General features: G+C 46.2%; 1 protein-coding gene across 7 annotated transcripts in view; it reads right to left on the bottom strand.

The window, feature by feature from the left end:
- The window catches only part of KIAA1210 (KIAA1210 ortholog), a 58,913-nt gene that overhangs the window by 31,410 nt on the left and 14,666 nt on the right, over nt 1–12,837 (bottom strand). For 6 of the 7 annotated variants that reach the window (XM_072818224.1, XM_072818220.1, XM_072818222.1 and 3 more), the window contains exons 2-3: nt 5,764–5,834; nt 41–209 (exon numbers count right to left, since the gene is read on the bottom strand). In XM_072818224.1, the coding sequence (XP_072674325.1) occupies nt 41–209; nt 5,764–5,834 (240 nt within the window). Of the gene's footprint in view, nt 1–40; nt 210–5,763; nt 5,835–8,284; nt 8,396–12,837 lie in introns of those variants that run through there. The other variant, XM_072818219.1, reaches the window with a different exon arrangement.

Genomic DNA, 12,837 nt, shown 5'->3' with positions numbered 1-12,837 from the left:
AAAGGCCCCCTGGCAGTGGCTGTAGCCCCCCTGAGCTTACCTGGGCTCAGTTCGCTGACCTTCTCGAACTGGCTCCAGAGAAGAGATGTTAATACTGCTGCTGGACAAGCTTGGTTTTAGCCTCCTCCCTCCCTGGGCATCTTCAGACTCTTTTTTCTTCTTCTTGCCAAAAAAGTTCTTGAAGGCTTTAAATTTGGATTTCTTCTTTCCTGGAAGTTAGGGAACAAAAGCAAAGCAGAGTATGACAGCGGAAGGGAGGGTGGAGAGGAAACAGGGCCTTTGTGACAGGAACAAGGACTGTGATCCCCGATGCCCTGCAGGCCTGGCCCTCGCCGCCACTCCCCAAGCCCACAACACCATCCACTTGGCCTGTTCCCTTCTTCACAACTCATTATGACAAAGTGTCTGAGTTTCTGGGGTGAGCAGAAGCTCAGGCCCAGCTCGTGGTCTTCGGAGGGGCCTCTCTTCATGCCCAACCCACCAGGCATCCACCTGCCTCTCCACTCCAACACACACCTCTTTCCTGACCTAAGAAGCTCATTCATGTGCAGCAATTACTGAACCCCACAGAATCACTGGGGACTACCCCCTGACTTCCCTCTGGTGGCTGGGATCACTGCTGTCCAGTTGGGGAGCCAAGCTTCCACAGGGGAAAAAACCCCTGGGGACCCCAGAGTTCTAGGTGGGAGCTGGTACCGCCCACCTTGGGTGTTGAAGGACACACATCCAAGGGGTGAGTGCTGTCAGGGCAGTGCGGTGAGGGAAGCCATCCTCGAGGAGGGAACTTAGGAGCAAGGGAGAGGGCTGGGAAGAAAGGGCCACCAGGTAAAGAAGCTGCCTGTGCAAAAGTCATGACAATCAGATACCACAGGGTTTTGCAAGGAGTGCATGCGTGCATGTGTGCATGTGTGTGCTATGTGCGCTGTATGTGTTCTTCAATTATTGCCGGCTGGTTTGGATTATCTACAGGGCTACTGCCCTCTGCACATGCAAATAATTGAAAGTTTGCTCTATCTACATTAACTACCGGGGCAGCAGTGAGGAATGGGACCTTGAGATGCTCCTAAGGCTCTATTTGGCTTTTGTGAATTTCCTAACAAGCACACATATCTTTACTGGGGCTCAGCAGAAGATGGGCAAGGGGAGGGGAGTCGGTGCTGCATTCCTCAAAGGGAAGGAATCAGCTCTTACTGCTTTTACATGCAGTAATTCACCAGCGTAGGTGTCTCATCCAAATTCTCAACAGTCTGGTCTCTGGAAGGCCTCCTGCCAGCAAAACAGGGCTGCGCTGGCAGGGAAGGGCCCAGGCAAGGTAGTTGCCAATGAGGCTGCCACTAGAAAGGCTTAGTGGGATAATGGAAAGTACCACCCAAGAGTCAGAACACTCTGGAATCCTTGGCTTGCCTCTGCTATCAATTAGCTTTGTGACTCTGGGTAAATCACTCAACCTCTCTGGAACTCAGCAGGGAAGTAAAGGGATCCCAATAATCAGCATTTTCCAAAGTCTGTTCAGAGGGTGGTCATAGGCCTATTGCATGGATCTGCAGGCCAGTCATTCTGAGAAATGCTGAGTTAGACAAAGTTTAGGACTCTGCTTTCCAACAAGACTTTTCTGGAACTTCAACATACCTATATGTATGGTGAAGCCCTAAGATACTGGGCACAATACTGTCTCCCAAATGCATGCAAGCAGAATGTCTGGCAAAACACACTTTGGGAAATGCTACAGTATGGTTCTTCTAGCTCTGGAATCCTATGGCCTGTTTGTATACTGATTCCTAAAAAGCCTACCTATTAGAAAGGTTTCTAAAGTTCAAGGCCTGCCTTCAGTCCAGTGTCCCACCAACCTCAATAATCAACCCTTTTCTCTCTACACACCTGAAACTTGACTGTTGGCCCTTCAAGTTTTACATCTGAATGCTCTCTAGTCTGTTCATCCATCCATCCATCCATCCATCCATCCATCCATCCATCCATCCAACAAATGTTTAAGACCAAGCACTTACTATGTTTTGGGTATCAATGAGAAAGGAATAAGATACAGTTCTGTGTCTTAGCTACCGACCCCTACATCAAGGCTGTAGGCAGGCCCTCTTTAGCATCCTCATTAGCAACCAGCACAGTGAAAGGCATGCGATAGCACCCCAGAAACCACTGAGCCCTTTGAGGAGTGCAGAATACCAACACGACTGTCAATTCCCTTAAATTGAGGTCACTGAGCAGTCATCACTGAGCATCGTATAATTTAAACACTGGCCCTTGTCAGGATTGATATAAATTGTAAAAAATGTAAGTAAAGAGTTTAGCATAGGATCTGGTGTGGTGCAAGTGCTAATAAATGTGAGCTAGTACTAGGGAATCAATATTAATTTCTCTAAAAATTTTTTTTTACATAAGCTCTACACCCAGCGTGGGGCTTGAACTCACAACCCTGAGATCAAGAATTGCATGCTCTACTGACTGGGTCAGCCAGGTATCCCAATAATTACTTGTTTATTATGCCAGATTCAATTCTATCTGTAGAATCGATCTATCACTTCTATCTATAGATAAGGGGAAGCAGCCCCACATCTACCATTCAATAGTAAATTGCATGCATGTGCAATATGCATGATTAGAAGCAGAAGCCGGCATGGGGTGGGACAATGCAAGACCAGAGGACTGTTTGCTTGATAATCACCACTTAACTCATTGCAGTTGGGATGGCTTGGGCAATTTCTCATCTACTAGGATGTATCTAAATAGGGTCACAATTGGGACCAACTTACCAGTCCTACCAGTAAAAAGAATAAAACATGAAGATAGAGCAGGAAACCGAGTTTCCTTCTGTATTTTTTTTCAGGAAAAAATTCAACTAATTTCTATAATCATAAATCATTTAGAATGATGCTTGGGATGCTCGAAAATGACTGCGCATTCCTCTACTATACCAATTACTGAAATCAGTTCTTTGCTGGAGAAAGATTTACCAACTGGACCCCTGGGGAGAAATGCCCTTCTCTGTGGTATCTGCCTATTTCTCTGGTGTAAAAGGCCCCCCATTTTCACCCACAAGGAGTAAGAGTTACAGATTCTCGACGGGTGGTCTCCTCCTGGCCTTCTGAAAGAGGAACAACTTTATGCTCAATGTGTTTAGAAACACAGATTGTTGCCCGTCTTCGCTTCAAAATCCCAGACTAGAAGGGAGGAGGGCAAACCTGCTTCTCATAAACTGGCAAAGGCAGAGAGGTGATTCTCAGCAGCTGGTAGCTGCACTTGTGACACAATCTAGAAACACTTAATAATTGAATAAAAACACTTTTAGGGATGCCTGGGTGGCTCAGTGGTTGAGCATCTGCCTTCGGCTCAGGGCGTGATCCTGGGATCTGGGATCGAGTCCCACATTGGGCACCTTGCAGGGAGCCTGCTTCTCCTTCTGCCTGTGTCTCTGCCTCTCTCTGTGTGTCTCTCATGAATAAATAAATAAAATCTAAAAAAAAAAAAACACTTTTAAAACTCTCCAGGCTGTAAAACTGAACGTAGCAAATGTAATCATTGTACAGGCAGACAAAAATTATTATGCACTGACACTCTTTCACGTCCCTAAGTTAGCAAAATGATTAGTGATTTCAGAACTGTAACAGGTGGTAAAATTTACTTACGCGTGTATTTCAATCCCATCCTGACTCCCGCGAATTTCCATTTTGCTGGGCAAAAACCACAACATATTTTCCCACAAGCATCAAAAATACCTTCAGTAATATGAGTCTCTTTCAACCATGGGCACTAGAAAGAAAACAATGTTTCCATTCGGTCCTGCAGGGGAGCTCTGAGGATGGGGGTGCGAGCGCTTTGTTGGCGGAGTTGGGGGTACACTGAGAGCCGGTGACCACCACACTCGGCAGGTTGGTTGCTCACTGACCTAGGATGGTGACTTGGAAGCTGGACACTGCCTTACCGAATAACCCATTACCACACATCCAATCTCAGCTGCAAGGGTCCAAGTCTTTGGCGTCTTTTGGCTTGGGAGACCCCTCCAGCACCAACCACATCGGACCCCACGTGTGGAGACCAGCTCTAGGAAATAGATACAAATCCAGGAACTGTCCACACACTATGTCTTTTGAAACCATAATGAAATCTGGGACGGCTGCCATATATTCAAGCGTATGAATTAATCTCCCAAGCTTTCTTTTGTAAAGGGGTGCCTGGCAGCTGAGACCCCTGCACAAGCTGGTTTTCAAAGCTGCTGAAGTGCCAAAGGGTAGATAGACCTAGGTAGCAAGTGAGGGTTGAAACGTCTGTATCCAGCAATGTTCATGTAGGGTTGCCTCTACACAGGGTAACTCATGCCCTGTCAGGTACAGCAGTGGTGGTCAGTGGCTGCCAGCTGTCTGAACTTCTCCTACAATAAAGCCATTGATTGCACTATGGATTCCAAAACAGGCAGTAGCTTTCCACATCCTCATCCAATGAGGACTGTGTGTCACATTCCAGAAAATAGCTCCCGGAAGGCAGGTTTTTACCCCCAGAGAAGAAAACACCATTAACTCCAAAGAAGAAATCATTGCTTCTGGATTATATATGTGCTTATCCACCAAGCATAAAGGTAGCCCACCTGGGTTGACCTTAATGGGCTTTAAAAATGCATCACATAATGGTAACTTGTTCCCTCATATCACTGCTTGGGAAGAAAACATTTCTACCTTAGCCTTTCTTTCCATCGACCTCTGAACAGCCATGTTATTCTCTGGCTAGCAATAACTAGTTCTCAAAACACACTCAAATGTCTGGTCTTTTAAAAAACAAAACCTTGGGAACAGAGAAAAGGCATTTCCTTACCTCCACTCTTTATCAAGATGCACCGCATTGCCACCTTCTTTTGTAGGCATCTGTCTAGCTCATATCCAAAAAGATAGGTCAGTTGGTAATTGGGGCTGTCTTGGTGTAGAGGCCTATCATTCATTTATTTATTCATTCATTGATTAAATATTTGGGGGTACCGAAGGACTCTCTCTGAGACCCAATTAATCAATGGTGACGCAGACATGAAGACCCAAACCCTGCCCTCAAGGATCTATGCATCAGGTTAGGCATCCTCTGCCCCACATCATCAGTGAAATCAGGCCTCTAGGAAACCACAGGAAGGTTCCATTCTGTTCTTCCAGACCACGTCCTCCACATCACACACTACTTCCACAAAAATTGAAGAACAAGACAGTGAACTGTTACATTTCATTCTGTCTTTAATCAATGTCTTATTTTATGTCCAATGGTTCCTTTGGCAGGGGTGTGGAGTCAGTGAAGCTTATCATTGTCTAGTGACTTTTACCTCCCTCATGGTCGCATATCCCTCATAGGTGGTTCCTCAAATGAAGGAATGGACACACATCTGAGTAAGTTTTACAGAAGAAGTTTTGTAAATTTAGTCCTACTTAGCCAAAGCCTGTGGGTACATCTTTTGTTTGTATTCTCCCTTTATTCCTCAAATTACAAATTTAGCTGTTGGTTAAATCTGGATCACTAGCTACAGTACAACCTCAGTTGAATCTCTCAGACATGGTCTACTCTCATTTTTTTTCCCGGATTAAGCAGAAATACTTCTCTTACCTTAGTATGCAGAACCTGGTAACCATCCCAAAAGAAGATTGAAGGCCTCAGATAAACCTCTTCTGATATCAGAGTTGGACCCAAAAAGTTTGCTTGTGACTTGATTTTTTCTTAGGAGTTAAATATAGTAAACAAATCTAGTTCTAGTTTACAAGATATTACTGGGCTACTTACCATCCTCGCTGGCCTCCAGAACCTCCAGACTTCCAGAAACTTCACTTAGTGATTCAGCCATACTAGTATCACTAAAATATTGAGTGAAAAAGCAAAAGATCATTATTTGATATCCAGGGTAGTTTTACCCTACCCCTTATTCTTCCATTAGACTCTTAAACCATTCAAGGAAAACCAGACAAAGAGAATTGCCATTAGGGAAAATTACCCTTCCTTAAAAGATCATAATTTCATGTATATGAAATGTCTAGAACAGGCAAATACATAGACACAGCAAGTGTCTTGCTTGGGGTTGGGAAAATGGGTTTTTTGTGAATAATACATCTAGGAAATACTACTTGCAACAAATATAGATATAAGGACCAACCTTCTTAATTTGTCAAGAGCACGTATAAATCAACAAGAGACAAATGACTCCGTGTAAAAGAGGATAAAGGATACAATTGGCAGTGTATGGAAAAAGAAATACCAATAGTTAATAACCACATGAAGAAAGACCCTGTCCCACTCCTAATGAAGGAAATGTAAATCAAAAGATCAGGTTAATATTTCCACCTATCAGATTGTCAAAAAAGTTTGACATTCTAATTCTAATGATGGTCCATTGCCGACAAGGATAAGAAACATAAACACTCCCATACACTATGGAGTGTAAACTGCTCTGTGAAGAACAGTTTCGCAGAATCAAGAGTCCTTAAAATGCACATACCTTTTGATCCAGTACCATTGCTGCTAGAACTTTACACTGTAGATATATTCACACTTGTACACAGAAACATACATGCAAAAATTTTTATCACCGCATTGTTTTAAAATAACCAAAAATGGGAAACAATCCAAATGGCCATTAAAAGGCTAATTCTCCCATGACTCTTATTCTATGTCATGGGAGAATCACCTGTCCTTGTGCTTTTCTCCATCAGTACAGATCATCGATTGAGCATCAACTGTAAATTTTCCATTTAATCTAGCCTTCTAGCAAAAGCTAGGGTCGACAGGCCTAGGGAAACGTGTCTGTGGATAATCCAATATTTATAAATCAATGCTGACATTTTTTATGGGAGTTTGTGTGGGGTCAGGAGGGGGACCTGATCAGTACCCTAACCCAGAGAAAGCCTGCTCTATATTCATACACAGCTTGGAAACTGTAGAAAGGCGGGCAGAGGGGATCCCTGGGTGGCGCAGTGGTTTGGCGCCTGCCTTTGGCCCAGGGCGCGATCCTGGAGACCCGGGATCGAGTCCCATGTCGGGCTCCCGGTGCATGGAGCCTGCTTCTCCCTGTGCCTATGTCTCTGCCTCTCTCTCTCTCTGTGTGACTATCATAAATAAATAAAAATTAAAAAAAAAAAAAAAAGGCGGGCAGAGATGGGCCTCATAAGAGCTCCCCCTAGGGTCTTGATCTGACTGAAGTACCATCAAGCAGCAGGGTTAAGTAGGTTCTGGAGCCTCCCTCCCCACCCCAGATCTGCTCTGCTCCCAGACATAGTTAAACTGCCATTGCTATTTCGTGGATGGACTCCAGGCCCGTGTGGTCCAGCCCTCCAGCCATAAGCCCCTGATACATCTCCAGAGGTAGAGAGGGATGCCTGTAGGCTCTAAGGTGGCTTCAGACCCTCTTAGCAAGAAGTCCTAATATTTCCTACAGTGTGTGTTCTTTCTTATCGTGATGAGTAATAAACACAACTCGTTTGACGACGGGTGTGATCCTGGTGGGCTTTGGCTGAAAGGTATTGACATTCGTTCAAGTCACTCAAGTTCTATGAGCTAGAATCACAATTCTGCATGGAAATGACTTAATCCCAAGCCCACACAATCCTCACTAATGGTCACACGCATACACGCATGCACACACACAAAAGTTCTACCTGGAGATTTGGGAGGAGCAAAGGGATAGTAAAGTTCAGAGGCCCCTCAGAAATTCCAAGGGAGGATAGGAGAATTCCTTGGGCCAGGAGCAATTCACATCACGGGTGAGATCCTGGGCCACCTTCATAAACATGGCAGCACTCCCACACCCAATACTAAGGAAGGCTTTTTCGACACTGGGGAAATAAACTGTCTCTGAGCTTTGGAGAAGTCCGTAGAAAAGGAGTCTGCCTTCCAAAATACCGGGCCACAGTAGGCTAATATTGTCCTTAACCCATCCAACACTGTCAGGGCTAGAAGAAAGGTAAGCAACAGTCAAAGAGAAAAATACAGAAGCCAACAGGGAGAACAAAGAGGACATCTTGGCAGCATCTGAATCCCTTAGGGCACTTACTAGAGTCACTCAAGTTGACTAACTCTTGAGTGTAGACTGTCTCCGATTCTGCAAGGCACACCTGCCTCATCCTCCCAAGCAAATCCCAAATGCCTTGAAGAAGGCACCGCCATCAGCTGCGCTGTCTCCCTGTCTCCATCAACCAACCGAAAACCACAGGGAAACACACACACCTCCTCTTGATTTGAAATTCTCTTACCACTCCACGTCTCCGCATCTCTTTCAAGCAGAGCTTACAAGAGGCATGTCATCCATACTTACTATCCTTCTGTCTTCGCTTATTCTCCTGGGCTCGCTCTCTTCGGGCTCCAGACCCAAAGTGCCTACAAAGCCCTCGACCAAACTGATTCTTGTTAAATGAGGCCACGGGTGCTTTGATTTCCCTGTGACATCAGCCACTCCCTCCTTATTTGAATAACTTCATTGCTCTGCCTTTTTGAACATTGCACTCCCCTCATTTTCCTCCGATCTCATTGGCTGTTCCTCCTCAAACTCCTTCACTTGGATCTTTCACCTCTCCCTGGATCCGAAATATTGTTGCTCCTAAAGGCACTGTCCTTGGCCCTCTGTATCTATTCCTGCTTCCTCAACCGGGGCCCTTCAGTAGATACATGACCATGAGCCACAACAGCAAGCCACTGTGTAGCTTGCTTCTAGTAGCCCCGTTTAAAAAAGCAAAAAGAAATCAGTGACGTTGGGTAGAGCCGAAACATTATCCTATTTTATTTAACTCAACAGAACCAAAATAGGAGCCTTTCAATGTGTAATCATTACAAAACGAATATCAAGGGGACATTTGACATTTTTTCACGCTAAGTCTTTGAAATCGGGTTTGCATTTCACACATACAGCACATCTCAATTAGAGCTGGCCAATTTCAAGGGCTCAGGGTCACGTGTGGCTAGTGGCTACCACGTCCTAAGTGGTCTCATTCAGACTGGAAGTACCATCTATATACTGGACTCCATGGTATCTCTCTCAAGCCTGGATGTCTCCTCTGTACTCCAGAGCCCTATAACCAACTGCCTGGTCGACACCTCCAACTAACAGTGCATGGAACTCTTGCTTTGCCTCATACCCATCCTCTGCAGTTTTCCCTAGCTCTGAAAAACTTCAGATTGAAATTTAGGAGCTCTTGATTCCTCTCTTTCCATTGTATGTATGCCACATCTAATCTGACAGTAAATCCTATGAGTCCTCTTTGCACATATTTCTATAATTTGACCATCTCTGTCCTCGTCTGAGCTGTCATTGTCTTGTTGCTGCATCACAGCAATGATCTAGCTTGTGTCCCGGCTTCCATTTTTGCCTCCCTATTCTCCACACGGTGGCCAAATCAGTCACATGTACCCCCTGCTAAAAACCCCCTAGTGGCTTGCCACCATGCTCAGAGCAAAGTCCCAGCTCCTTACACCTGGGGCCTTATGTTATCTGACACTAAGCCTCCTGACTACCAATTCTGCTCCCTCCCCCCACCCTTTCTCCCTCTGCTGCAGCCTCATTGACTGCACCAGGCCCTTTCAGTCTCAGGATCTTTGCACTTGCTGCTCCCTTTGCCCAGAAGGCTCTTCCCCCAGCTAGCTACATGGTTGACTCTTTTGTAGCTTTCAGGTCAGCTCAGTTGTTTGCTCCCAGAGAAGACCTCCATGACCACCCTAGTTAGAGCCCCCAGTCTCTCTCCATCACATGACCCTTTCTGAACATCTTTATAGCCCTCAGTGCTACTTGAAATTATATTTTATATTAATTTACTTGTTTCTCATCTGTCTTCTCTGCTGGAGTGTAAATTCCATAAGGTCGAGGGGCTTGTGTATTTTGTACATCACTGGATTTCCCAGCCCCTAGAATGGTACCTAGCACACAGCAGGCACTCAATAAATGATTGCTGCCCGAATGCCTAAATTCAATAAAAGAAGGACAGGGAATGTAAGAGCCATCGTTGTGGACAGAAATTTCTTAGAAGTAGAGGCATACTGTTGGAGGCAGAGGAACACTTGGCCTGGGGGAGGGACCCCCTGATTCCCACCTTTTTGAGGCCTCACTTCACTCCTAGCCAGGTGGGCCCCACTCGTAGGTTATTCGCCATCCAGAACCAAGCACATTTGGGTCCCCCCTGTCCTCGGTGTAGAGAATCCACTCCTAGGTGTCCCAGCCACCAGCATCCTAGTAGAGAGCCCCACTACACTAGGCTGGACCCAGAACCTCACGGAGGAGGCTTCAGGAATGGGCACCTTGCCTCCTCCTACTCTCCCACTGGCAAAACTTCTTTTTGGTTGCCCCCGCCCCCGCCCCGGACTAACTTTATTGACCAGAACTTGGCTTCTCATAGGGACATCATTGTATTTCTTTCATGTGTCTCATTGTGGCTAATAGAAATCTAAAGTGACCTTGTTCCTTTGTTACAGCAGGGCTCTTTCAGAGTGGCCTTTCGACCACCTCATCTGGCCTCTACTTTTGTATATGATATTTAGCAAAAACTCTTTGTCAGCTCACTGATATCTCAAAAAAGTCACAATGTTTGGTCTCAAATACCAGCTTGACTCAGACCCTCCCCTGCTTAAACTAGTTTATCAACTTCCCACTGCTGGCAGGATGGGAGGCAAGTTCTTGACATCCAAGGCCCTCTGCAACCTGGTCTCCCCTGCTCCCCTCCAGTGAACCAGAAGTCCACCCCCACTCATACCCTCATGGCCAGAATTACCAGTCATTCCTCAAACACACCATGTTCTCTTACGTTTAGTGCTCTGTGTGGGCTGTCCACTTGGCCTAGAACATTGACCCCCTGATCCCCACATCCTTTAAATCCTACATGTTCCTCAAGATCCAGCTCAAAGGTCACCACCCATGTCCCACGCCCTCGGACCTTTGCACATGCCTCTCTCATAGCTTATATCACCTTGAAGACAGGGACCACATCTTGCCTATCTGGATGTCACCAGCACCTAGCACAGTACCAGGCACACAGAAGGTGCTCGCTGCAATTTTTTATGGATGGATGAACGCAGGAGCAGGGAGTAGGGGAGGAACTGCAGTAACAAATAGGAAATCGGTGGGAAACATGGTCCCCCCCTTTTTTTTTTACATGGTCCCCTTTTTTAAACACATGGAGACAATATGAGACAGGCTTTCAGTAAAAATCCCCTCCGCACGAAATCCATGAAAAAGCTGTCAAGCTGAGTAAGGAAAGAGGAGGTAATGTATGTTTTTATCCTGTAAATGAGAGGCCTTCAGAAGCACTTCCAGGGAGCATAAAGTCATGTAATAATGGTCATCAGGAAGCCTGGCCCAGCAGAGGCATAAAGTTCCATTATGGGTCAGCATTTCAAGGCTTGCTTGCTCTCTCTCGGCCAACCCTAGACACATAGGCCTCACAGCTACCTTCTGCTTCTCAAAATATCTGACTTGAGGGCTGAACAAGGGGGAAAAAGAGAAACAACATGAGAATAAGGTCTGTCTTCTGAGGCTGTTGAAATGTCTTAACCACAGCCAGGTTCAGGTTCAAGGATTCAGAAGATTTTGCTTGACAGCTTAGCCGCCTTCCCAGAGTGGGGAATGCTAATGGAAAGCAGCTGGCCTCGGTGTTTAGAAAATAATCTGATAGGCCAAGGTGCTTTTTCATAGAGTCTGTGGTGGGAAGAATTCTAAGCGTGCCTATCCTGCAAATCCCCTCCCCTTGAGTATGGGTGGGCCTAGCCTAATCAGGTAAGCTCTCTTTAAAAGCATGTCCAGAGGTTGGATACAGAAGTCAGAGAGATTTGAAGCCACGCAGATACTCTCTTGTTGGGCTTGAAGGAACCCCCTGCTATGTCGTGGTGAGTAAGGACCACATGTCAGGGAATGGCAGGTGGCCTCCGGTATAGGCAAACAAGCCTTAGTTGACAGCCAGCCAGAAAGTGGGGACCTCAGTCCACCTTCACAATCTCATAAACCTGAATGCAGCCTCCAACCAGTCCATTTGGAATAAAACCTTGAGCCTCAGATGAGCCCCCAGCCACAGCTGATCCGCTGAGTGCAGCCTTGCGAGAGCCCAAGCTCCTGCCTCACGGACACTGAGAGGGAGGAAATCTATACTGTGTGAGACACCAAAATGTCACTGGCTACAGAGCAATAGAAAATGAACACGAGCCCGAGGGGCGCCAGCTCTAGTTGAGGAAGAAGGCAGAAATGGGGTAGGGTTTGGAGTCATGTCAGCTGAAACCCAGAACTTGGTAAATAGCCCTTGAGGGGATTATTGTTCCCTTCCCCCAGCCAGGGTAGTTCTAGAACTTCTGGCTTACACTCCCAGGAGCAGAGTTGAGCCCCCTCGTGGCATCCTGGGTGGAGGAAAACAATCTTGATGGTCATTCATCCTGGTCTGAGAGTCCTTGGGTAGACAGCTGCCCAAAGCAGAAAGTGCCACATGGCTTGGGGGCCACCTTATATGAAGTGACATCTTCAGTGACTTCCGCAAAGCCACAACCCCGAATGCCCATGGGTGTCAGGAGGAAGGCAGGCAAGAGGGATAGACGGTCACTTCTCTACACTCCACAGCCTCACCTGTGGGTGTCTGACCACCAGAACCATCCAGCAAATGCCTCAGCACACTCTAGGGAAAGCAAAGAACCTGGCCTAAAAGCTTCTTTCTGCCATTTCTCCAGTGGCCTCGAAGCCTAGCTGATGGGGAGTCCCATTCTGTCTTGTCAGCCCACATATCCTATGATAAAGTTTCTGTTCTTGCTGTCAAGGGTGATTAATATTACCCAATTAAGAGGCACCTGGGTGGCTCAGTGGTTGAGCATTTGCCTTTGGCTCATGTCGTGATCTCAGGGTCCTAG

This window comes from Canis lupus, chromosome X (assembly GCF_048164855.1).
Source record: "Canis lupus baileyi chromosome X, mCanLup2.hap1, whole genome shotgun sequence".
NCBI lineage: Eukaryota > Metazoa > Chordata > Mammalia > Carnivora > Canidae > Canis > Canis lupus.
The sequence above is the reverse complement of the archived record's forward strand: the minus strand, read 5'-3'. Positions and strand labels throughout refer to the sequence as shown.